Here is a 27,503-nt window from a genome sequence, read left to right as displayed (position 1 = left end):
TCTAGTTTTCATGAAAAGAAAGTAATGGCAAGACAGCTCCACTGTTAGCCAAATCATAAGATAAAAGAGTGAGAGAGCAGCTGGAAAATGAGGGAAAGTGGGAAAAAAATAAGTTTACAAGAAATATTACTTAATCAGGAAGGATCCAGTTTAAACGGCCCATATGCAGAACAGGTGCTTTGACACACCAGGCCAACCAACTTCATTTAAAAGTCCAGTTAATTCCCCTTGGACTGTTTTCAGATAGAGATTAGCAAGGAATACAAAATTAAAAGATTTTTTTATTTTTCTAAACAAGCTCTCTGACAGGCACTGGATTAATTTTTTTTGGTTTGACTCATTGAGCCAGTATGCTAACATTATTTAAACATATTGTTTTCTATTTATTTCTGGATTTTTTGTCATCCCAAAGCTGTAACAAGTATGTAATTTACCAGAGAAAATAAAATTGCTCTTTGTTAAGTACACATTGAAAATCATATGCTACAGTGTGTATTGTTCTTTAATATGGTTAAAAAGAAGCTATATTTTCAAATCTAAATTTGAAACAAATTCAATGCAATTTGGCATGCACTGTAGCATGCAGAGATATTTCTATGCATTAAATACTGTCTTGAACAAGTGAAATTTTCTGCTTGCTTAAAAATGTCAAAACAGAAAAATGGTATCTTAAAACCTCAAATGCAAAATTACCTTAAGAGAAGTCAAAATGGATCTGACTATAGCAAAACCTAGGGTATGTATTCAATAAAGGCCCATAGCTGACATCCCTCAGATGGCTAGTAGATGTTTATGTCAAAGACAGACAAAAGATGCTCTCGAGAATACACCACAAAGTCCTGGAAATCAACACCATCCCAGAAAAGAAACTTTATCTTTTTTCTTTTAATTGCAGATGTCTCTCCACTTCCTTTCTTACTTCAGTATAGTGTATTTCCAACCCAGAAGTCAGAGTGATCTTTCAAATGTACTTGTCAGATTACAACATTACCAAATTCTTCCCTGCTCCAGACCCTCTGAATGGCTCCCAGCTCACTCAGAGGAAAAGCCAAACCCTGAAGGAGAATCAGCAGGGACAGCCTCACTTTGTTTCCTCATCTTCAACCAAACACCGTATCACTCACTTTAGTCCAACTCACATCCTTGATCTTCTTGGAACACCGCAGATAGGCATCTGCTTCAGAGCTTCTGCATTTACTGTTCTCTGTGCTTAGACTATCTTTCCCTTGCTTATCTGCAAAACTTGTCTCTTCATCCCCTCCTTATCTTTCTTCAGGCCTTCCTAACCAAATCAATGGGCAATTCCTTCACTTTTCATATCCCAACTTCCCCTCTCCCTCATAACACTTACTGCCATTCAATAATCTATATTTTTCCTTGTCCATTTCTTACTGTTCGTGTCTTCTCCCAGGAAATAACCTCAGACATTTTATCTGCCTTGTTGATGGATTGTTTATATGGGTGAAGGTCTTCGAAAAGTTGGAGGAAAATGCCTATTATAAGAAACCTATACAAAATATAAAAAATGTTGTGTCAAAATAAACTCATAGTTTAATCCCATTTTTTACAAACTTTTTGACCTCGCTTCATGGTTTATAGATTTTAGTGAATGCATGTCCACATGCGATGTGGCAGAGTCTGCATCTTTCTCTCAGCAGTTATCGGGAGTGTTGCGCTCCGACAGCTCGAGTCCTTCTCTCAGTCTAGTCTATAGCTGAAGAGAGCCACCAGGCCCAAGGTACCACCCTTTTGTGTGCTGCTCATCCATCTTTGTAATTGTGGACAAGTCATAGGGTCTAGCTCATCTTAAGAACATCATATGGGGTGTTCCATGGTTTTAGTTTAACTGCACCAATTGAAATTTTCCCTCTTCCCAATCCTATTTTTTCCATTTCCACGTATGCCTATGTTGAGAGCACTAATCAGTAAACTTCATGTGCACATATCTCAACCTCAGAGTGCTTCCTGGAAAAAATCTCACTGAAGTCGTAATAAATGAAGAAATGAAAAACAGTCTGTCCAGGGTTACGTCACGAGAAAGTGATGAGACCTGATCAAATCCAGGGAGTTTGGAGTTCTGGAGTTGTGTTTTTAATCACTGCTTTCTACTACTACTCACACAACCGTAAGATATATTTTTATCGAGAATTTAAGCTATTTTAGATGACTTACAGTGAATTCTTACAGAGGAAAAAGAATGTGACTGGAGATGGAATTGGAGAAGTAATAGAAAACGATGGCATGTACCACAAAAGGACAAGTGAAGGTTTATTACTAAAGATCGATCCATGGTTACCTAAAGAAGGAGAAACCGAAGAAAGTGAAAAAGAAGCTGCCTAAAGTGTTGAATTGTGAAATTATTTTAAGTGGGTTAAGAAGCAACAGAGAAAATGATAAAACCATATAATTTCTACAAAAAAAAGTGCCAGGGGCTTAGGACTGTGATTCGTTTAGATAGTAGACAAGAACATAAACCCATAGGGGTTAGAATACTACTTTGAATAGAATAGGTGATTTCAGAAATAAAAGGGAAAGGGGGGAAGGATGTAAGGAGATAGGATAATAAAATTGCATGGATTTGTTGGTAGGATTTATAATTTATATAAGCTACAAAATACGAGGTCTGGTACAGGTGCACACAGCTACTACAAAAGTAGAGTAACCTTGTAGACTATAGTTTTCTCCCTTCTTAAAGTTTGAGGACTGGCTTAGTTACCATATTTACTGTTGTTGGCATAGTGCGGAAGATGCTCATCGTTTTTGGTCTTCATCCACACATTGAAAAGCTTTGTTTTGATTAAATAAATTAATGTTATGATAGTGCTTTTTATAAAACATAGAGTATTTTACAAATAATTATACATGAGTATAGGCAACTTTACAGATTTATCTAATTCATATTCTGACATCAAGCATAATTATAATAAAATCATCTCATCTATTTAAATAAAAATCTTTCTGGAAAAACTCAAACCTCCTTAGAAAAAAATTGCAGTCGTAGAGCCCTCATGGAAATTCTTCCCTGTAAGTATAGTGAATCTCCCTATTGTGAATCCCTCCTGTTTTTTCAAAAATAATAACTTGTATTGTAATTTTTAATTTACATATAATATTTATACATCTTTGTGATGTACAGTGCGATTTTTTCAAAATGTGTATGCAATGTGTAATAATCAAATCAGGACAAGAAACACACCATCTCACACATTTATCATTGTGTTGTGCACATCTGAAATCTGATTGTCTATGGTGTCAATATGCCTGACATTGCAATCTGAACAATTATGTGCTGTTTTGACTTATCTGTCTTGTTTTATTTATTTATTTCTTCTTATTTATCTTGTTTAACTGCAGTTCCTGTGGAAACACTTACCTTTCAGAATGGTATCAACCTGGTGATTTCACTCCCCTTTCAAGTGCAGAGCTAGTTGTCTCCTCTAAATACTGGAAACTATTGGATTTGAGAGTTATTATTATCCCAGCATCAATACTTTAAACCATGGACTTAAAATCACTAATTAAAAGATTCAAAATTCTAATTAAACTCTTCAGAGAAATTATATTCTTAGTTAGAGTGAATGGGAATAAAGAGCAAAGGTAATGTGAATTATTTTAATTTCATTTTTAATTTTTTGCAGTTCAAAGTTCTTTGCATTAGTTTATTATAATTATCTTTTTTATAAGTAGATATTATTCTGTTTTACTGATGAAATAAATGAATCTCCAAGGAAACTGAGTATAAAAATCAAATAGGCATCTTTCAAGGCAATTAAAAATCCAGGATGCAAATCTCCTGGTTCATAATCCAAAGTGATTTTTATCACACTATACATGATGATTAACTTTCTTTTCCTCCATGTAGTTTAAAAAATTCCATATGGATTATTCAGACAAAAAAGTTTGTAGCATCCATTTCACATTCCCAAGCAATCTCTAGAAATCCATAGAACTATTACTGCTCTACTGTATAAAAACAGCTACTCTTATTTAGAAAATGGTATTCATGCGTGAAAATGAACTACAGCTATGTCTATAACAAAGGTTCCTTTCTCCTTTCTTTTCATTTTCCATCATTCTCACTTTGTCTCCCTCCCTCTGTTTGCTTTTTTATATTCTGCCAATTTTGCTATCCATTACGTGTTTCTCATTCATTCTACCTCAATTTCATTACTCTATGGCGATATTGTTTCTCTTCGAGGTAAAGAGAAAGCAAGATGGATTCCAGCCCATGAAAAGCTGAGATAAGATTTCACTTGAGGTTCAGATGGCTATACGCTAAGCTCTAAGCAAAACATCAGCGCTCAGGTGGGGGAGAGCGAAAGAGGGCAGAGTTTCTCCTTTTTCCCATATGTATTGCCTTGGAAGAATCTCAGACTCTGCATGCTTAGTAGAATTTCCTTATTGAATCAATATTTCAGTTGAAGCTGCTTACAATTGATGCCTGTCAGACTTTGGCTGTAATGTGAATCCAATGGATAAAAAAACATGGCGAGACATATTGTGTTTGCCAGAACCCGACCATAGCAGGAGAGAGGAGAAGGCACAAATGTGGTTTGGACAGGGAATGATTACAACAACACAGGAAATAACAAAAACAGAAGTACTTAGTCTTATGTAAGACTATGTTACAGAATGAATATTCAGTTCCTTGTATTTATAGTATATTTAACAATTTATTTCTACAGGGGATTATTTTTCTTTTCATAATTAGAATCGTAATTTTCCCCATTGTGTGCTGAGAAGAGAATTTACATGTAATCTCCTCCAGTATAGAGAACTGCGTCATATTCATCTTTACCACTCCAGAAATCTCACCACGGTACCCAGGTTAATATTGGGTTTATTCAAGTCAATGGAATTCCAAATATTATCAAATCCACACTGGAAAGACAGTTTTTTTTTAAGAACTTGATTTTCAAGTTTTTAAACTTGCTACAATAGTTTTTGTCATTTAAAAAAATAAAAAACAACACACCTAATCAGAAATAGCAGCCTAACATCTATAATTTGTTACAATGTAAATCTTTCTTGAACTATCCGAGATGTATAGGAAGTAAATGGACATCCAGAATAATATATAATTTGCACAGAAACTTTTTCATTAAATAAAAAGAATACCTCAACTGGCTTTCTACACTGAAGTTCTAACAATTATCTGGATAATTCATATTCATTTCTTTATAAGACATAGATACGAGTTCAATTTTACTTGTGGCTGTACATACCTGACAATCTATTAAAGATTTCTCTTCAAAGTACATAATCATATCGATCCAGTGCTCTTTTTCTTCACCTCATGAAATAAAAATGTACCCACTGCACTTATGCTATCTTAGATACATTCATTTCTAAAAACAGAATTATACAAACTCCCATAAAAATTGATTTAAAGTGTGGATTTTGCCCAGTGTACAACAGGATAAGGATAATACATGCACATTATTTTAACAGTTAAAATATAGTTTCTATTTTATTTGACTTACTATTTATTTCTAACAATCTAGCCAAAGCTCAAGGAATTCAGAAATATCTTTAAGAGAGAGTGATTTAAAATAGTCCAAGCTTGCTCTATCACTGAAAGACTTTGAGAGAAGAGCATGGGTTAAAAATTATCCGTGAGCCACCCACACACCACTGGATTTTGAGAGGAGGCCTCTTTAATACTTTCTTTCTGCAGTATTTGTTGCTTAAGGAAGTCTGTGGGTGGATAAGAGGTTATTATCCCTCCTACATACACCCGCTTTTTTATTTACAACATTAAATCTCCATATATATAAGTACTTGCAACACTAATCTTTTTCTTTCAATCATTTTCTCAAATTTTTAGAACATGGTCAACATGTTACCTTTGAATGACACAGTTTACATTTAACTATAGTTTATCCTGAATTTTTTTCTAATGAGAATCTATACAAAAAGACTACTTGATATACTTTGCCAACCAACCATTTTGATTGAAAACAAAATTTCATAAATAGCAGGTCTTATTTTTAAAACTAATAATGCAAAATTATTATTATTTTTTAACTGAAGAGCTTTCTTAAACACTAAACGACAGTAATTGAAATAGAGAGCCCTACCTTTGGGGTTTGTATGTAGTGTTTAGTTCTTATTACTCTAGAAACTACTTTTGTGAATGAATGCACATTTATAGACCATGTCAGACACAGTAAACCTGTTTTCCCTAAATAAAGTTACCCATTTGAATAGTTTCATCTGAATAAATAGGTCAATAGTTAAAGATTTTGAACTCCCTATAAAATGTATACTAACAAGTTAACATAAATTTTATGAAACCTTTATAGCTCTTTTATTAATGTAGTAAAAACTGTTCCCTCAAATGCAGCAAATGATAAATATGCTCTTGTGCAAAATAGGTTGTGCTTAAATTGTTTTTAAAATAATCAGGTCTCATCTTCACTGCTAATGTAATATTCATTCATTTAAAAATATAGGACAATCTAAAAAGAGTAAAAATTGATGTATTTTAAAAATGATTTTAGATTTGGAGTTTTAATGATATCATTTATGTTAGTCACACATGATAAATGTTTTGCAAGTTAATTTGTTCAGTTCACTATTCAGATCAATGCACTGCACTTGGGAATTATATTAACTTTGTTAAAATAAGAAATTAGAAGAATAACCATTAACTATCCAAATTGCTTGCAAAGATGACCCAGTTATTAGCCAAATACTCATTACTGAGAATACATTGTCTTGAGACCATTTATAACAATCACTAGCTACATCGTTGGATTAGCCAAACATTCACAGGTTACCCAATCATTTCTGGTTAATTCAAAAGAAACTGATTCAAGCCCTTCTGAAACTTTGCTAATAGAAACTATCAAAAATACAGAGACAAGTCTATTCTCTGTATTAAAGAGGTAGCAAGTCAAAAATATTGTGTATGAATAACCCAATACAGATATGTTAATAGAACTTGTGCATGCCACTATAACCTAGGTTTTTAGGTTCTGATTATGAAACTTTCTGGGCATCTCGTAATAGAGTAAGTAATTTTTAAAAATTTAAATCACTAGTATTTCAGAGCAAAATAGCATGTAGAACAAAAAAGCAAGGAAACACAATGTTTCAAAAAGAACATTCCTCAGTCTCTGATTAAAAAAAATAAAATTTAATGCAATTAGGACTAAATACTCATTACCATAATTTTCAGACTAATTATTTAAGAAAGTACAATTCAGAATTAGATGGGTTATATGCTCAGTTTTTTCATAAAGTAAACATCTTTTAAGACATTGTCTTGTTTTGTTTTCCCCAAGATACTACGTAACACCTATAAGAGACAAAAAGAAAAAAAAAAAAGAGAAAAAAGAAAAGAAAAAAAAAAAAGGAAAGGAAAGGAGAGAGGAGGTTGGCCCTGTACTGTAGCACTTAAGTGGGATCACACGTGGCTCATCAAAGTTTAAGTCTTTGCCCTCGTGGCTTAAAAATCCTACCAGATGCACCCTGACAGGATAGAAAATTGGAAGAAAAAGGATTTCAGTGTGACTAGACCCCATTTGGAAGGCGCTTTCTCTCACTTTGTCTCTTTGTCTTGTGCAGGGATATACGCCCTGCAGGATCAAATGTCACACTTCTGAGATTAAATTAAGTTCCTTACCAAAAAAAAAAAAAAAAAAAAAACCCTTATTCAGATCATGGGACAACCTAATAAATCAAAGATTTATATGTAAAATGCAAAGAAGAGCGAATTTGACTTCACTTCCAGGTGCATGTGCTAATAACAATGGACAAAAGCTAGAAACTCTTCGTCTCCAAAACACATACTGTTGTTCTTTTTAAAAATGAAAAAACGTTGGATGCTGTGATAGGTTATTTGAGTATTAAAATATGCTTATGCTTTCACAGAAAGATAAACATAGACATTATAAGTTCTGTGGTCTGGTTTGTATTGTTTTGTTTTTAAAGAAACTAGAAAATAAGCAAGACTTACTGAGTGAACAATGGAACAATGCACATTTCAACACAGTATCTGCCAAATTAAGTAATCTACAATAAAACTAAACAGAAAATACACAAAATTTTTCATAGAAAAATTCCTTATGGAAACAATATTTTAAAAATTGATTTTGTAATATTCCAACAGTGACACATCTACTCAAGCATCTGCCTTTTCTCTCTCTCTCTCTTTTTTTTTTTTTTTTTTTAGAAGACTTAATCCATTCTTCTAAGCTCTTTTTAAAACATCTAGAGAAGCTTTCTTGGAAATACTATACTAATCAGAGAGGGAAAAAAAAATTCTGAGACATAGAGAGAGGCTGTCCATATACCAAATGATTAACATGTGACTTTAAAATACATTCCATACTTGAGTCTTGAATCCTACCCAGTTGTGGTCTTTATGGGGAAAAATGTACTCCAATATGCAACAATGATTGTGTTCTCTGGGTGTTTATTTAAACTAGTTTCACGTTTCATTACATAAGATCACTTGATAAATCTTTCCAGTATTTCCTAAGCTAGATAAAACACACATTCTTGAACTCAAGACCTTCTTTGACTTATCTTTTATCAGATTTTTGTACTAAAAACTTAAGTTTAGTTGGAGTTGCACATTTAATTAGTTTGCACAACTTGAGGTTTTGAGTGTACATTTATACTTTTATTCATTTTCTTTTTATTAACCTTGACATTATATCTAAGGTTTGTTTTGTTATGTTTTGGCTCTGTTGTATGACAGTGGACTTTCATTTAGCTTTCCTTTGGAAAAATGTTTGGGACATAAACAGTGATGGTTTAATCTAGAAATAAAATATTTATTTGGCATAAGTACAACAGATCAAACTTAAGGTTTCTGTCTCTCTCTGATTATGCCCTTAAACAAAACTAGTTAGACATACATCTAATTTTAGTAAAACAGAATGAAACAACAACAACAACCCTAAAGGTTAATTTAACAAAAGAAACAGGTAATATCTTATTTTCTTTTTTTAAAGCCAGAGGGCAAGTTCACTCAAAAGAAAGAGATAGAGACAGAGACAGAGACAGACAGGAAGAAAGCACCCCCAAATAGGATGTGGTCACACTGCAATCTGTTCTCCATGTCGTCATCTTGTCAGGATTTGTGGCACATACACATACACTCAACTGTGTTTTTCAAGCTATGGGATGGGTCAGGAATTCCAACTGTGGTCAGCCATGTGGGATTGAGCTCTTTTAACCACTGTGCAATGGGGCCAGCCCAATATCTTATTTTCATTGGCATAAAGTATAATTAATTATACTTTATTACTTTTTAAATAAATTACACTTTATTACTTTTCATTTATGAGCTAAAATCTTTCCATTTCAAATGATAAATGTAATCAGACTTTGTCTACATGATAGCTATGTATGTGTTAATATCAGAACCTAGCAATTATTCTGCCTTGCCAAATATAGTTGAAAACCTCTCTTGGGGATTTTGAGATCATGATATTCTGTCTCAAAGATAACTCACACACTAATGAATAAACAAGGAAGAGTAAATGGAAACTGAATGATTCATAACTATACCAAATAATTAGCATGGTATATATATTAGTATATAAAAAATGAAATTTTTATATCTTTTTTCTCTCCTATGACAAATGTAAGTTTTTCTTAGATACCTGTAATGAAAAATATGTAAGTAAATATCCACAATAATCTTCATTTTAAGTCTCCAAAATATAAAAAAAATAAGTTCTTACCTCCATCTCCAGATCCTGATCCTGCATCTATGGGGAAAAAATTTATATTTGTTTCAAAAACATATTTTGAAATATTTGTAGCATTGTTCAGTTTACTTTTTTAAGACCATAATATCATTATTTCATAAAATTAGTAATATTTAAGTTGAAAATATATATTCACAGCAATTGAATTTAGTTTCTATTATACATTTCATATTATACTTACACATTCTCTGTCATTTTTATTTATTTATTTTTTAGAGGTTTTTGCTATAGGGCGCATGCACTAGTTAGAAAGACAGACAGAGACAGAGAGACAGAAAGCGAGAAGTCACCCCCCAAGGGCAATGACCACGCTGCAATTCCTTTTCCTCCATTCTCCTCTCGGGATCTTGGGCACGCACGCACACACTCCCAGAGTGAGTTTAAGCCACCAGGTTCAGGACTCGAACTGCGATTGGCTACATGGGCATTCAGCGACATAGCAATTATGCCAACTCTGGTCTCGTCACTTTTATTCTTAGAATTAATGAAAAAAAATTATCCAGTTGTGGAAAAATTTCTAACTTGACTTTGCAAAATCTCTCCCACTTTTATTTTAATTATGCTGAATTTGGGAAACTTAACAAAAATAAAAATTGAAAAGGAGATGTTTACATCAGTAAGGCTTAAATTGAACAATCTAATACATGTGGCAAATAAATATAATTATACTTATATTCTTACAAGTTCCATATGAACAAAGAAACAGTTTAAAGTGTATATCTTTCATATAATAGCCAACATGCTTTAAAAATACCACAATTGTGGATGATTCTATCTGCAAATAAATTATCCTTTGTTTTTGAAATCAGCTGAAGAATGAGCCTACATTTTGCCTTTATCATTTTTATTTTTTGTACATTTAATTATAGCACACAATATATGCACAATATATTCAAAACCATGCATTACACTCTTATGTATGTCAAGTCCTACCTCACTAAGATTCTCCCACCCAATTCTGATATCCACCAACCTCCTCTAGAGAGTCTGGTATGCACACTTGTCTTCTCTACCATTATATATATCCAGGTCTAATAATTTCTATCATAGAATGCAGACAGTTAGTACTGAGCAGGGACATACAGTGTTTGTCTCTGATAATCTGGCTTACTTTGTTTAGCACTAAATCTTTCTTTTTATTTATTTATTTTCATTTCATTTTCTTTCATACATTCAATCACATTATTATTTGTCTTACAAAGTAAATATTTCAACAGGTGAACATTACTTCCTATTACAGTTGATAAAACTACACAATATCTTCAACAGATAATACCACACCTCTTTGTACCATTAATGCTTTGCCTCCCTGTCCCTACCAGCATTAAATCTTAACATTTGGATATTCACTAAGTGATGCTGGCAGAAAAAATAATGCCCTGTTTTCTGAATTGTTTTTTCTTTACTTCTCTTCCCTCCTTCCTACATAATTACAAGTTGACAAAGCCATCTATTTCTTAGAACTTGGTACCTAGAAACACCCACTTTTCTAGTTGGAGTCAAGACCATTGAGTTTACATATCCTTTTACCTGTGAAGTACAGACATCATCTTTCCTATGTCTCCTCACTTCTTTTCATCTTAAATACATTTGGTTATTTAGTTTTAATGTTTATATTGGGAAATAAATTAGCATTGGTATTCTCTGTCTGATATGCCCTCATCCACATTAAAATTTCAAGCCTTCTATCAAATGTCATGTCTATAACTATGTGTTTTATTTTTCACCTTATTAAAATAATGTGTTATTTATTTTACTTGTTTCCCTTTATGACACGTTATTAAAAGCATCACATAGAAAAAGGGATTGTATATAAGAAGTCACAGAAGGCTGATACATATAGAGTATAGATACCTCCCCAAAACTCTTCTTTATTATCATATTATGTCATTATCACTGCCAGGAAGGAGCAATACTTTTAATTGTCAGTCTTGATGGAGATACACATTAACTATAGTCACAGGGTCTAGCATTGTGTTACGCAAGACTGTGAAGTCACTAATTATCTGTTAATGCTACTGGACATGTATATATCTTTAGGCCCACATATCCTTCCCTTAAAAGCAATCTACTTTGTAAAGCAATTATAATAAAAACTCTTCTTAGTACATGTAAAATCAAACAAAGATTTTAATCATATGATTTGACAGTTTAATGATAGCAGATCAAGAAAGGCTGATATATGGGAACCAGCATTTAGTGTAATGGCTATGTCGCTCTACTCCCACGTAGTCGACCGCGGTTCATGTCCCGGACCCAGTGGCTTAAAACTCATGCCGGGCAGGTGTGCGTGCATGCCCAAGATCTTGAGAGGAGAATGAAGGAGAAGGGATTGCGGTGTGACCATCCCCCCTGGGGGGTGATTTCTCGCTTTCTGTCTCTATGTCTCTCTCTGTCTGTCTGGCGAGCGCACACGCCCTATAGCGAAAACCTCTCCAAAAAATAATAAATAAAAAAATAAAGGCTGATATACTCATCTCTGTAATAAGAGAATATTTTTTTCTAAATGAACTGATCATAAGTTACAGCACTCTCTCTTTTGGACAGAACAGTGCTTGAACTGTTTATGTTTGTCAAGTTTCTTTTGTATACTTTCAGAGATAACATTTTAATTAATTTATTTGAATTAATTTGAAAGCCTAATTTAGTATTACTCATGATCATCAAGAGCTAAATAACAAGTTGTGCTGTTATAGTGACAATATACTCTACCTGTATTTAAGTTGAACGTGCCATAGTTTCATTTTAATTTCCTATTAATATGATAAACTTAAATCAAGGACAAGTGTTGTTCATCATTTATAACATGCACATAAAAGAAAGTACATAAAAGCTCATGGTTCCAAGCTCTGAGCCTTGCTCATTGGGTGACTTAAGGAAGGTCATTCAACCTTCCTAGACTTATTCCTCCTCTCTTCAGTGGGTATAGTGATGTGTATCTCATTGAATTATTCTGAGGCTTTCTGCACAAAAGTATATTTTAAATACTGAAGCACTCTCTGGAACATTAAAATATTGAGTAAACATCTTTTCTATTCATCTATATGTTTTCTAAGGAATACATATAACTGATAAATAGCAAAAAAATGGTAGTAGTATTTTTAGATTGTATAGGCTTTCAAAAAGCTTATAAAAACATGTATTATGAAAAAGCCATGCATGGTTTTAAAATGTTTTTGCAACTAAAATAAACTCATTCTTTAATTCTATTTTCCATGAGCTATTTAAAAATCCCCTCGTATGTTTCTAGAAATTAAAGGGACATGGTCCTGAGACAATTAGCATTTGATTTGATTCAATTCAATTCAATTCAAATAGCTAGGGGGGAAAGATAAATAGGCTGAAAAAAAAAGTCACTGAAGTCCATATAGTATCATTTTGAAAATGTTATGGGAAGCTTTAATGTCATCTCTATTATAAGATGAGTCATCTTGCCAAACTAGATAAGCAGCCTTCTGAAGTCTTATTAGTGAACCAGAAACACCTGAGGAAAAGAAGTCATATGGTTGGACCTGAGTCTGGGATCCCAGTCAATGCCTTTTTTCAAGGCAAAATGTTAAATTGACAGTGATACCATTGAGCCAACTGTCCACTAGGAATCCATCTTCTGGACAAAAAAAGCTTTAGCTTTTACTGCCTTTATTTATTTTTTAAAGAATTATTTTATTTAACTTTGTTTTATTTATTTATTTTAACTGGAATAGAAAGGGAGAGGGAGAGGGAGAGAAAGTGAGAAAACAAGCCGCTAGGTCCTGGAGTTGAACCATGGTTGGCCATATGGGAGTCCAGCGTCCTTAACCACCATGCCACCTGACAGCCCCAATTATTTCTAAAGATCACAACTTGCCACCTCCACAAATAGCATTAAAACATAAACAGAAAATCCATAAAGAAGAGAATGAGAATCCCTTCCAGATCAAAAGTCAGAATTCCAATTTATTTACAGTCAGACCTGGTTAATCAAAATTACTTTGGTCTTTCTGTCATTATTCAGATCAAAAGTCTTTTAAATTTACAACTCAATGGAAGATGCATTCAGCAAGACTGGCTTGCTAATTAAATTCTGTAGAAATCTAAGTATGAAAATGAGCTAAGGACAGATTACTCAATTGTGATTAAATTTTCTACTTGGCTAAGTATTTTTTTTTTTCATAGTATAACTAGCACATCAGGGACTAGAATGGAAACTTGAATGAATCAGGAGAATGTGATCATATGTGCCGAAAATGTGGAGGTTGGCAAGTAAGAAAGAGAGATTTGCTATCAAATACCTTAGCCAGAACCATAACTTCTGGTCTGTTCAGTATGGCTATTCCCTGCTATTCCTTATTTGGCTGTTATCAAAGCATATCACCTCCAAGATCTTGGAAAAGCAAATCCTTTCCCCAGCACTCTATGATATTTATCTACATCCTTCCTGGTTTCTGGGAGTTGAGAGATCCACATTTTCCCGTTCCATTTGTCCCAAAATGTCTTTTTTCATGTTTTGTTTCTTACATAGGGCTGACTGATTTTTGTCATAGTCAGTTGTAGTCCTTATCTATTTCTCCCCTCCTTAATATGAAAATAGTATGCTGGTTCTCCTTCCCCGCTCAGGAAGCCTGCCAAGTCGTTCTCATGTTGATGTCACTTTTATTCATGACTTTTCACTCACAGATAAAGCAGCAATGACCTGCTTGCTCTAGCAAATAAGAAGCAAGTGGGATACCAGTCCTGCTTGCCTCCAAGACACCTTCCTGGAAGGGCATTCACATCTTGAGGCAAAGAACCCTTTAGGAGAAATGACTACTTAAAACCAAACCAAAACCCAAAACACGCATCATGGTCCATAGAAATGATACTTTTCTCTTCTTCCAATACTTAGAAACATCAATAGCACCAATACAACTTGGAATACCATCAATTACTAACAATCAAAAGGCTTAAGATAACCTTTTAAAGAATATTCTTCTTGGTCATTTTCCATTCTGCTCCACCCAACCTCCAAACTCTTAACCTTCAATGTAACATCATAAAATAGAAATATCTCTTACCTAAGAAAAACTTCTGAATAAAATAGACATTTCAGTATCATCTATTTCCGTTTTTGGGGGAAGTTACAGTTTATATTATTAGGTCATCAGAAAAGACACGACATATTTTTCTATGCAAAAAATGTGCCGTAACTTCCCCAACAAACCAATTTTTTCCCCTAAGTATGTATATAACATCAAAATTCTCAGAAATTATAATCTTCCGGGACCAGCAGATAGTGTAATGGTTACGTTGCTAGACTCTCACGTAGTCGATCGTGGTTCGAGTCCCAGACACGGCAACTTAAAACTCATGCTAGGAGTGTGTGTGTGCATGCCCAAGATCCCAAGAGGACTGGAGAAGGGACTGTGGCGTGGACATTCCCCCTGAGGGATGATTTCTTGCTTTCTCTCTCACTGTCTCTGTCTGCCTCTCCAAGCTAGTGTGAGCACCCTATAGCAAAAATCTCTCTGAAAAACATTTATAGTTTTCCAGAAAGATGTTTATTTTCCACTAAGTACAGCTATCTTAGGACACTAAAGCTTCAATACATATGACTTTTACAACTCAAATATAACCTGAAAATTCAGCTCCAGTTAAAGCATTGTTTTTTATCAAGCTGGGTTTTATTCCTCTTGGTTGTTTCTGCTTATAATACTGTTAGGCTTTAACGACCACTATATACAAAAGGAAAATTTGAAAATCTAAAGAGAAGTTGAAGTCACTTTCCTTCCTCACTTTCTTTATAGTATTCTGGGTATAACAAAACTAAAAAACTGTGTAGAATTATAGATTAACCATGTCAGAAAGGACAGTTATCTTTAGAAATTATGTCTATCATCAACACCTTCTTCAGGACAATCTGCTAAATAGCAAGAACATTTTGTAGAGCTCTTAAGGTGAGATACTAACTTCAGAACATTAACCTGCAAAGCTACCCTCCAGCAGATAACACTGAAACACACCAATTTAACCCTTGCATAAATCGACTTCTATTGGGTTGTTGGGAAAGTCATAATGCGTTTTTGCATAGAAAAATACGTCACGACATTCCTGATAACCTAATATATATTTGGCACCTGAGCAGTTAATCTAAGTTTCTAATTAAATTAGACTTTTATTCAGTTGTCGGCATTTCATTATGTATTTAAATCTACTAATACCCTTATGGTAGATTTCATCTTTCTTTTAGAAGTAATTCGAAACGTTAAAAAGACAAAGAATAAGAGTGCATACTTTGAACCAAAGAGTAAGAGGCTTTCTATTTACTATATAATCTGAATTATTTACATAGAAATAATACATAGGAGACATGGTTTCGGGGTTCAGATCCAGGTTTAAAGCAGAATCATATACCAACCTGTGGCACATGATCCTTCTGACACCACGAGAATCTCACTCTGCCGTTTGCACGCGGCCTGCCGCAGGTGACACTCATTCTGGTAGCTCTCCCCATTGGAGCCACACACAGGCACGTAGTCATTGTTGCACTGGGAACACAGAGACAGAAACCTGTGTTTAGTGCTGGAGTTTGCACCCCTTGAACATCCTGAACAGAAATACTCATTTACAAAGAAATATCATCTTCATTTTCAGTGATCCCTGTCCTATCCCATTAATCCCTGGCCTTACATGGCCATCATCCAAAGATACACAAAGACTAGGCCAATGTGGTCAGCTAATCATTTGATTTAGATAGGAGGTGGGAAGAAGTATCTAAATGGATCAGAAGATTTCAACAGTGATTAGATAAGCAGCAGGTAACAGACATAGCAAAGAATTTATCAATAATATTTAATATCGTTTTTCTGATATATGTCCTACCTGACTGGGTGGGAGAAAAAAAGGTACAATATTCAAGCTATTCAAAACCAGGTTAACATTTATTAGTATTTGCAGCAGGAGTGTATACCTGAAATGCCAAGGAAACCAGTTACTCTTTTGTTGTTTTTTTGTCTATTGAATTTTAAACTTTACAAATTTCTAAATATTTAGATAGGATATTTGTTTACTAATGTGTGTGTGTATGTGTGTGTGTATACATATATATATACACATATTTGACCATCGGATATTAATGTAGATATAGACTGGGGAAAAAAACAACCAAAATGCAGGGAAAAATTGAACTACTGAACTACACATAACTTAACTAACTCCAAAGTATGACTATTAACATATATTTCATAAAGAGAAAATTCACTTTAAAAACAACCTCATTACAAAAATATTCACATTTACAGTGAAAATTAGGCAACCTACAGAGTTAAGTCATCGTAATATAATCACACTCTAAGGCATTAGAGATACTTGGCTGTGTCCTATACCTGCTAATTACGCCAGGGATGTGATTATCTCATGATTACTACTACTGATGTGCTTCATTGTTTAATTATAACAAATGTAATGATCGAGATGATTCTTAAAAAATGCTCATCTATGCCAGAAATCCTACACACAGATATGTATAAAAACAGTTTTCTGTTTTCTACAATAATTAAATTATTTGAATTGTTTTATGTGTATATGTTATATTGATAACATATACAAAATAAATCAATGATCTATTGAGATGAGTAGGAATTTTTTTTTAGAGGTTTTTGCTATAGGGCGTGTGCCCTTGCCAGACAGACAGAGAAAGAGACAGAGAGACAGAAAGGAAGAAATCACCCCCCAGGGGGGATGGCCATGCTGCAATCCCTTCTCCTCCATTCTCCTCTTGGGATCTTGTGCATGCACACACATGTGCCCAGCGTGAGTTTTTTTAAGCCACCGGGTCTGGGACGTGAACCACGGTCAGCTACGTGGGAGTCCAGTGACATAGCCATTATGCTAACTGCTGGTCCCGAGTAGGAATATTTTTTAAGAGAGATTTTTGCTGTAGTGCATGTGTGCTTACTGGAGAGACAGAGAGAGACAGAGATACAAAGAGTGAGCAATCAGCCCCAGGGAGGATGGTCATGTTGCAATCCCTTCTCCTCCATTCTTCCCTTGGGATTTTGAGAACACATGCACATACACCCAGCAAGTGTTTTAAGCTACCTGGTCTGGAACTCGAACCGCAGTCAGCCATGTAGGAGTCCAGTGATGTAGCCATTAAGCCATCTGCTGGTCCCAGAAAGTTTTAATACATTTGATAATAAACCTAAAACTTTTTCATAAGTAAACTTTAACTAAAAGACAGACAAAATCAAACCAAACTAAATTCTCAATTAAGTGATAATCTGATTCATAGAAACATAAGATTTATTTTTTACTCTATTCTTTTTAAAATTCTTCTAAAATAATTATTTATTAATTTTATTTATTTTTTACTATTATTCAATTTGACCCAGAAAGAGACAGAGACAGAGAGAGAGAGAGAGAGGGAGAGTGAGAAAGTAACCCTCCAAGTCCAAGACTTGAACCATGGTCAACCATATGAGAGTCCAACACCTTAACCATCACACCACCTGCCAGCGTCTTTCACTCTATTTCTTTAAAATACCTGTACTTCCTTATCCTTGGTCAACTATTTAACTCTTATTCTTTGCCTTTAATATAATAATAATTTCATCATCCTTACAATTTCATAACTGGTATAATTATACATTCTCTGAAAATAGTCATACTTTATGAATATTACTTTTTATTTATTACCATAAACTTAAATATAACATTATGCTAATTGTAATCTCTTTTTCTACAAACAGTAAATCCAAATTGTATGACCTTCATGTTGATCATAATTGCTAAAAGGAAAATTTTGCACATATGATAGACATCTTTGTCTTTTCACCTACACTTTATAATCTAGATATTCTGAAGTCCTCTATATGATATTTCCTTTCCACGCTTACGCTACTGGCAGTCTATCTATGTGACTTTAAAAAAAAAATTATTTCAAGTTCTTTTATACATTCAGTCACATCATTTAACTTGCAATGTGAAGATTTCAACATGTGTACGTTTCTCCCCAGTCCAGCTGATAATACTCTAAAGTTATCTTCAACAGATAATACCCCATTTCTTTGTCCCATTAACACTATGCCTATTTTTCTCCTTAATGTCCTTCCTCAGACTCTACTCCTTTACTCACCCTCTTCCCACCCTATAAAAAAAGACTTGATTAGAACTTCTCTCTAATCTCTCACCAATATTTAACTCAATGGGCAACTGACAGCTGACCATATGATACCTCTGTTAGGGCTGTCTTACACAAGCTTTCCAAACGCATATTTTTATAATTTATGTCTGAAAACTGACCAATCATAGACTGAGCATCTCTGTTACTGCTCAAGAACGAAGACAATAGCAAAAGGTCAGTGAGGGGCTGAGTTTTATAGTGAGCATTACTCAAGAAATGACTAATAAATGGGGCTAGGGCAGAACTATGGCCTGGGATTCAAGTGGATGGACAGTGCGTGAGAAATGTGCTGCGTCCTGGATCCAGGACTAGAGTACACAGGTAAGATGTACACTAACACTACAACGGTATCTGAAGACACTGATGAGATACTAGAAAGAACACAGCTGGTAACATTATGGCAATAACTTTGCTGATCCTTTCAGTAGACAGATTGGGGTCTGTGGATGACTGGATTAGCTAATTACTCTTGGTCAGTCCCAGCATTCTTGCCTCTGGTTAGTCTTTTTATTTATTTACTTTTGCTGACTAACCATAGGGCATGTGTGCTTATCAGTGACAGAGGAAAGAGAGAGGGAGAGAGAAAGCATCCCTTCTTGGGGAGTGGTCATGCCACATGTGCCAGTGTGTTTCTCAAGTTACTGGGTCTGAGACTTGAACTGTCTGGTCGGTCATGTGAAATGCAGTCACTTTTAACCATCATACCACTGACTGGCTCCTGCTTTCCCTTTAATCTCATCACCAACACTGGTTACAGTACTCGGTGTTTAGATTAATTGGATACATCTTTCTCTCTCCCCTTACAATTTCTCTCTTTATCCTTCTCATTTATGTTTGTAGATAATATAATGTAGTATCACTGGACTAGCAGTGAGGAGTGGGAAATATTTATTATCTTTGTCAAGTGCTGGTACACAATGCTGATATGCATCTTAAAATATCGAATAAACTGATAAAGTGCTCATATGCTGCTTCTGAAGGATGCAGTAAGCCAAATTCGAATAGTGCTAAAAACAAAGCTGCCAAGTTCTACACGTAAGCCAAAAGGGAAATTTGTCTAGAGCTGTAAAGAGCTTAACTGTAGATTATCAGCACAATGTTTTTGGCCCTTAGTACCATGATTTACCCTCATTAATATGAATAACACCAGGAGGAAGCATAATCTAAATCATTAAAGATCAAGAGTGTGAGTCTGGTCCTAAGTTCTCCTATATCGCTCACTGCCTTGGTATGTAGGACCAAGTGTCTATTACTCAATGGTTAAATATGTAACAAGTTTATAGACTAGTTTCTCCATTTGAAATGGTTACCTGGGACATTTTAGCAATAAATGGAATCATGTTTCAAAACAAAATATGTTGTAATATTCACTTAGACAAAATAAAAAAAATAAAAGAAAGAAAGAAAGAAGGAAACAGGCTAGCTGTAGTGGCACGGTGGTAAAGCAATGCTTTACAATACTGACACCATTTGGGAAGGTCCTGGTTCACATCCAAAGCCTCCCTGTACACACTGGGCACATGCCTTTTATCCTGGCTGACCGAAGCTAGAGGTAGATTATGGCAGGTGAAATCTGTTGTGAGTACCCATACCTCAAAAAAATAAATGAATAAATTATAAAAATAAATGTAAAGTATTTTCATTTCACATTATATAAATACACACACAAATATACATATATATATATATTAGACTTTTTTTAAATCATAGATCCTGTGTGCTCATGGAAGAGAAAGAGAGAGAGAAAAAGTGAGAAATCACCCCCCACCCCCCCCAGTGAAGTTGGCCAACCTGTAATCCCTTCTCCAGTCTCCTCTCAGGAATTCACACACACACACACACACACACACCTGTGCTCAGTGTGATTTTCAAGCTGCCAGTTCCGGGACTCAAATGTCAGTTGGTCATGGGGGAGTCCAGTACCTCAACTACTCTGCCAGATGCTGGCCCCCCAATATCTTGCTGGCCCCCCCATATCATATATTTCAGCTATAAGAACTACAACCCAACTGCAACATCAAAACACAGATTTTCTAGAATTAGAAAATGAAGGAAACAGGATAATATAAAACATAAAAATAGGGTAACTACTCCATTAAAATACACCAAATTATTGGAAATAAATTTTAGTGGTAATCATGAAGCTGCTCAGTTTCAGAAGAAGGGACAGACTGAGATGTTAAGTGACTTGCTAAAGGCCACATAGTTGGCTGGTAAGAGAAAAACAAGACTCAAGCCCAGATGGCTAGGTCCATAAATGTATGTGTTGTACAAACTTCCTCTCAGGGGAAAAAGTGATTTTATTTTTCTTAAGATGTTTTAAAAATCTTCAGTTTACTTTCCAACTGTGTTTTTCAATAGAATGATTTTGTTCCAAAATTTCCATATTGCTTCAGAAATCAGTTACATACCATACCAGCAGATTCAATAACTTGACACACTAGAATATATAAATTTTTTGTTGCAAGTGGATTAAAAGTTGAATGATACATTTTTCATGTGATTTATTGCTTGTTTGGTTAATAAGGATTATTTTAGCTGAGATTTCAGCATCTAGAAGATATGCATTACTTAAATTTTATATATTGTCGGCACCTTCCACAGACCTGGCATGTGGAAGGTGCTGAACAGATGTTAAGTGAATTCTGTTAAATTCCCAGTTGTCAAAGGCTTAGAAAGAATGCAGGGGATAGGATACATTTCTCTTCCAAAAAAGAAATAAGATAAAAAGACTGCATATGTTCCAATCCTTTGACCATTCCATAACTAACTTTTATTTCTCTGTTCCTACATTTCTTAAATGTAAACATTTTATGATTTTATGAGTTGGTAGGACTGGGACTATGGTGGACTTGACTCTGTGACTTTCTAGGTAGAGTCATGAAGAAAGCAAGTTCTACCTGGCTCTATCTCTCTCTCTGGGTGCTGACCCTTGAAAGCCAGCCAGTGTAAGGAAGCCAAAACTACTCATATGGAAAGATAAACATGGAGAAGGACTAGGTCCCCTACTGTTGACCAGACATATGAGTGAAATCCCTGAGTGCGTATAGCACCAAGTCTTTGAGTTCCTCCTCTACTCAGTTAATGCCAAAGAGAACAGAGACAGCTGTTTCCATTAAACTCTGCCCAAATGGCAGATTCATGTACAAAATATATGGTCATTGCCTTAAGCCACTGAGTTCTGGGAAATTTGTCATACAGCCTTAGTAACTTGAATATTTGTACATCTACAGCATGCATTATAAATAAAAATATTTAATACACAAATTAGATAATACCTAAAAAGCAAAAGGTTTCAGTATATTTTTATATTATAAAGTGATTGGTCATTGTGTGACCAACACTATTTATGAATAATGCAATTCCCTCCCTTAACTCTCCTTTCTTATTTCCAGTCTACCTTTACTCCTTTACCCATCCATCCATTTACTGTTTCCAAATGCATATCCTAATAGTTGGCCAGTGTATAACTTGGTATACAGATAGGAAGTTAGGATACATGAGATGGCAGACCATTTCTGGTACTTATAACATAACCAAAGAATTAGCTTTTATCTTAAGAATTGTCTACAGGAGCTAGCAGGTGACATGGTGGTTAAGGGCACTGAACTCCCACATAGCAGACCACAGTTCTAGTCCCAGACTTGGTAGCTTGCTTTCTCATCCTCTCTCTCTCTCTTTTCCTCTCTCCCTCCCTTTCAGGTCATATTACAATAAATAAATGGAAAAAAAAAACTAATAAAGTCAAATAGAATAATTCTTTCAAAAAATTGTCTACAATAAACTGAGTCTTTGATTATTTAACTTACGTTTTTATCTGCATGTATAATGCATTGGAAGGAAATCAGACTGACTGACAAAAGACTTAGATACTTTCTGAAGGATCACCACTATGGGACAGTGCTAATGGGCCTTAATTTTCTAATCTTTAAAAAGAGGAGATAATAACTAAATCTAACCTAGCTGTAAAAAATAAATAAGATAATTGAATAATCTTTAAGCAATTCATAGAAAACACATATATATTGAAAGTTCATTGAAATGTATTTCACATTTTTTTGCACCTAAAGTTTGTACTTCCATTTTCCAAGAACAATTTTGAAGTCCCTTCATTTTTGAATTGTAAAAATCGATTTATTTTAAATTGTCTAAGAGAGGTGAAGGCTGATATATGTGCACTTTAGTGCTCCAATAATTGCCGAAAATGTAAAATATTATAGATTATGTATGTATATGCTCATTTCTCTTTGAAATATCTCTCAGCCAGAAGAACTACAGCTTGTATACTATTTTGAATGAAATCATTCATCATATCTGAAAATACAGGAGAAACAGAAGTTTAGAATCACATACAGAAAAATACATTTAAGAACCTCTTCCTTTTTTTCAGATACTGGAGTAAAATATTGAGTTGTCAGAAAAGTCACGATGCATTTTTGCATAGAAAAAATATGTCATGATTTTTCCGATGACCCAATACATACAAAGAAACCCCAAACCAAAAACCAGAGAAACTCAAATTTATGTGAAAGTATCATAAAACAACTGAATCAGGATACTCTCATGTTAAAATATTCTATCCTTTATTCTTCATATAACTTGTGCATTTTCTTTGATCTTCAACTTAGGATAACCACTCTGTATTTTTGCTATGTGCGAAGTCTCTATTTTCCATAAGGGAGATATTTCTTTTCTCCTGCCAGATTGACAACTATTGCAAAGCGCAAACTAATAGCAATAGTAATCCAGTAGTAAATCTAAAATACTATAAGCATTACAAAAACAAAATTTACATTTTAGTATTTCACTGAAACTCATATTAATTGGTCCCCAGAAAGGTATTGCAGTCAATAATTCTTTAGATTAAGGACAAAGATAATTGGTGGATCAAGGTATGAAAAACACATTTTTTTTGTTTGTTTGATAAAAGTTTTATGAAATCCTCCCTGGCATCTGAAAACCAAACACAATTCTTTCATAAGAAAAGTACAGTTTCTGTTAGTCGCATTCATCTATGTAGAGTGCTATCAACTCCTTTTCTCTTGATGAAATCTTAGAAACATGGCTTTCCATTTCAGGAACATTCTTCCTGAACATTCATTTTACAATGTTCATGAGCTCACTTCCTAGGTCTACTCTTGGTTATAGACACAGGACAAATTTATGAGTATCATAAACTGAAAGAAGGAAAAAAATGCACAAAGTCCTATGAGCCTTTAATTAATGATTTATGCAACTGTTTTTCCTTTTTAGTTAACATTTAAAGAAAGTAAGAATTGGGGAGTCATGCTCCATCTCTCATGTAGTTCATTGAAAGAACATAATTACATTGTTCAGTGCAGCTGGGGACCTTAGAAATTGGTGTCACATGCATATTAAATATGCATGAACATGTTTCTAACACAGCAATACAGTCTAAAAGACTGTGGTAAAGTCATAACAATACCCACCCACCAGGAGGTGGTGCACTTTACAAATAACAGTTGTTTATTGTGTTTCTTAGAAAGAAGAAAATGATGTCTAAAGAGCTTCTAGCTGATCTGAAAGCTGTTCAACATTCAAATGTGAACTCCCTTATCTCTCATTGGGAGGCTGAATACAAAATAAATATTAAAATTTCATCAACCATTTTAAATAGTACATATTTAATAAAATATGTAAGCCTGAATTTGCGTTTGATGTTTTTATTCAGTTTTTCTATTTATTTATTTATTTATCTTGCTTACTCTCTTGGAAAAGTTTTTCTATTCTTGCATTCTCATAAAATATACATATGTCATGGTTGAGACTTATATTTCAAGTGTGTTTTAAAAAGTAATTAAAAAGACTCAAGGATGAATATAGGATATCTGTATAACATCAATGCCATTTAAAGGTATGTGAACATTTTGAGAAGACAAGTAAGTTTATAATTTGCATAATGGAAAGTATTCGTTAGATAACGACTACAATAATGGTATTGAGAGTTCCATCTTTAGTAGATGATAATAGCCTAGTTTTGATTATACCAACTCCCCTTTTAAGTTTTTAATTAATAAGAATTTAACACAAGGCCTGGAATGACTTGTGATTCTATGCGCTCTTTTGGACTACTAGAAGATTCAGTTCTAACTGAATATGGTACTTGTGTAAAAGTTGCATACTTTGGTAAGTTCCATGATTTCCAGAAGGGCATGGTAGTTTTGAAGTAACATTAATAAAGAATTCATTTAAAAACTTAACCAGAGTGCCAAGACAATGAAAACCAAGATCACTAAAATAAGGAGCAATAAGATCAAAAGATAATAGCTTTAATAATAATAAAAAACACACAAAAGTACAAATCCACACTTCTTACCCACTGACTATTAACCTCAGTCAGACTGACTTCTCAGTCAAATAACTTCTATTATGTAATGTAGCTAGAAGAATCAGAGAAACAGTTTTCCTTTGCTCAAAAGCACAACCTGAAACTTTCTACCTCCAGTGGTGTCTTTTGGTGATGGCATATACACCTCTCCAAAAAACCCACATCTCTTGACATCAGTTGGCTTTCTCACCAGTACTCAGTTCTTGGTGCCCGCTTTCCTCTTAGCTTGCAAAGCTATAAATTGCCAAGTAATGGGTTGTAAAGGGAGATCCCTGCTTTGTAGTCTTGTTAATGAATTAGAAAATGCAGATGTAAGACTTCTTACCTTAAACTGACAGACGCAAGTCACAGTGTCTCCAATTCTTAAACATTCCCCATCAAATTTACAAGTGTTGGTGTCACAGAGGAAGAGATCATTTTCTCTGTCATCATAACCTCAAATTTAAAGAGAACACTGCAGTCAATTAAAAATATTATAGATTTTAACCAAAAAGCGCAATATCTTGAAGCTTTAAAAAAATTGCACTAAATTTTCATTCCAACGATCTCAACTATATTGCTAGGTTACTCTCTACTGATAACCTCAAAATTAAATTCGATGATCAATAATTGTTTCCATGTTTCACAATTCTTTTGTGGTCAATTCTCCTTTAATATTTTTGGATAGTGCGATTTTATTTTAGATTGGGTTATTACTGACAGTAGTGAATGAAAGTTTAATACTTGCTTCTTAGATGGCTTATTTTTTGCACATTAGGTGGATCATATTTATGACCCCTGAACTCCAAATTTTGGAAAATAATTGGTTATGGTTCCTGAATGCTGTTTTACCATTTCTCCATGTTCAGGGTTTTGTTTTTTTTTTTCTCTTTAAGGTCTGAAACAACCCTTATTTGGATTTTTTCCAGACAAAGAGGAAACGAAGCCCCAATAATAAAGATAAACAGGCACAGTGTTTTCTGTGATGGTCTGTCTGGCTCAAATGAAGATTGATCACCTCTAAGTTAACAGGGGTGGAGGGGGTGCCAAGTTCTTGACAATCTGCCTGGAAAACTAGGGTTTTTGTTTGTTTGCTTTTAGTTTCTGCAGATTCCTTTAAGATATCTGGTTATACATCTTGATTGCTGATGTTAATTTGAATTTCAGTTACTTATTTCCTAAAGCAATACTATAGCGGAGGAGGAATAAACCTAGTCTTGTGGGACTACAAATCCATCAACATTTCAAACAATTCATTTTGCTGAATGTTTAATATCCCCATAATAAAGCACTTAGAAGGTGACTAGGCACTTGCAGAGTCGTTTTTTTTTCTTTCAAAACTAACATGCATGTACTCATGGACGAAGAACAAGAAATATTTTGAGTTTTATAAACATCTCAAATCTAGAAACTGCCAAAAACAGAACAAAGTCAATCTATTGACCCACACCAAACAGGGTGGTAAATGTCACCTTGTCTTGAAAAAGGATAAACTAGAATGATGTCTAATAATTTTCTTCTTGGAATTTACACCAGTAATTACTAGGACTATATATTCTTTCACTCTATAAGTTACAGTTGGTCATCCCCTTCTCTCAAAAGTTGCATACACTTTGGCTCACATAACATCCCTAAAAGCCACTTTATTCACAGCCAGCTTTAACTACGGGAGAATTATATTTACAGAAGATGAAAAATTGCATACGCACTAGCTAAAACTAGAACAGACCAGACCTAGGGGACAATATCCAGGCATGTTAATGGAGTTTAAAATGCCAATGAAATCACACCACAATTCCACCCGGTATACTACAGGCTGTCATACTGAAATGCGAAGCCAGCTAAGAGGAGTGCAGTAACTCTCATCCTCGGGCCCTATTTAATTAGGAGGCTTCAGTTTGCCAAGCTCTTGCGTTCAGATTCTAAAGGGACCCAAGTGAACAAAAGCGCTTGACCCACTCCACCGAATCCTTTCCATAAACGGAGGAGTCAGCGCCCTGAGATGTTGGTTCTGCCCTCCGCTGGCCTGAGCATGAGCCGGCATCAGCCATGCCCTCTCCCACCTGGGAGACCTGCGAAGGGTTCTTTTCTCAACTTCCGTCTACCACCTAAGAGCTTAAGGAAGCGAGATAGGAGGGTCTCTTAGGACTGCACAAATAATGTCTTTTGCTGCCAAGGAAAGGAAGGTGTGTGTGTGTGTGTGTGTGTGTGTGTGAGAGAGAGAGAGAGAGCGCGAGAGAGAGAGAGAGAGTGAGAAAGCAAGTCACCAGGTCTAGGAATCAAACTGCAGCTGGCCATGTGAGAGACC

At 34.6% G+C, this 27,503-nt stretch overlaps 1 protein-coding gene across 1 annotated transcript in view; it reads right to left on the bottom strand.

Moving 5' to 3' along the window:
- Positions 1 to 27,503, bottom strand: part of TMEFF2 (transmembrane protein with EGF like and two follistatin like domains 2) — a 301,414-nt gene that overhangs the window by 272,989 nt on the left and 922 nt on the right. The window contains 3 exon segments of the mRNA XM_027771550.1: positions 9,702 to 9,728; positions 16,102 to 16,231; positions 25,542 to 25,651. Of these exon segments, the coding sequence (XP_027627351.1) occupies positions 9,702 to 9,728; positions 16,102 to 16,231; positions 25,542 to 25,651 (267 nt within the window).

This window comes from Tupaia chinensis, unplaced genomic scaffold (genome assembly GCF_000334495.1).
Source record: "Tupaia chinensis unplaced genomic scaffold, TupChi_1.0 Scaffold000225_1, whole genome shotgun sequence".
Lineage (NCBI taxonomy): Eukaryota > Metazoa > Chordata > Mammalia > Scandentia > Tupaiidae > Tupaia > Tupaia belangeri.
The sequence above is the reverse complement of the archived record's forward strand: the minus strand, read 5'-3'. Positions and strand labels throughout refer to the sequence as shown.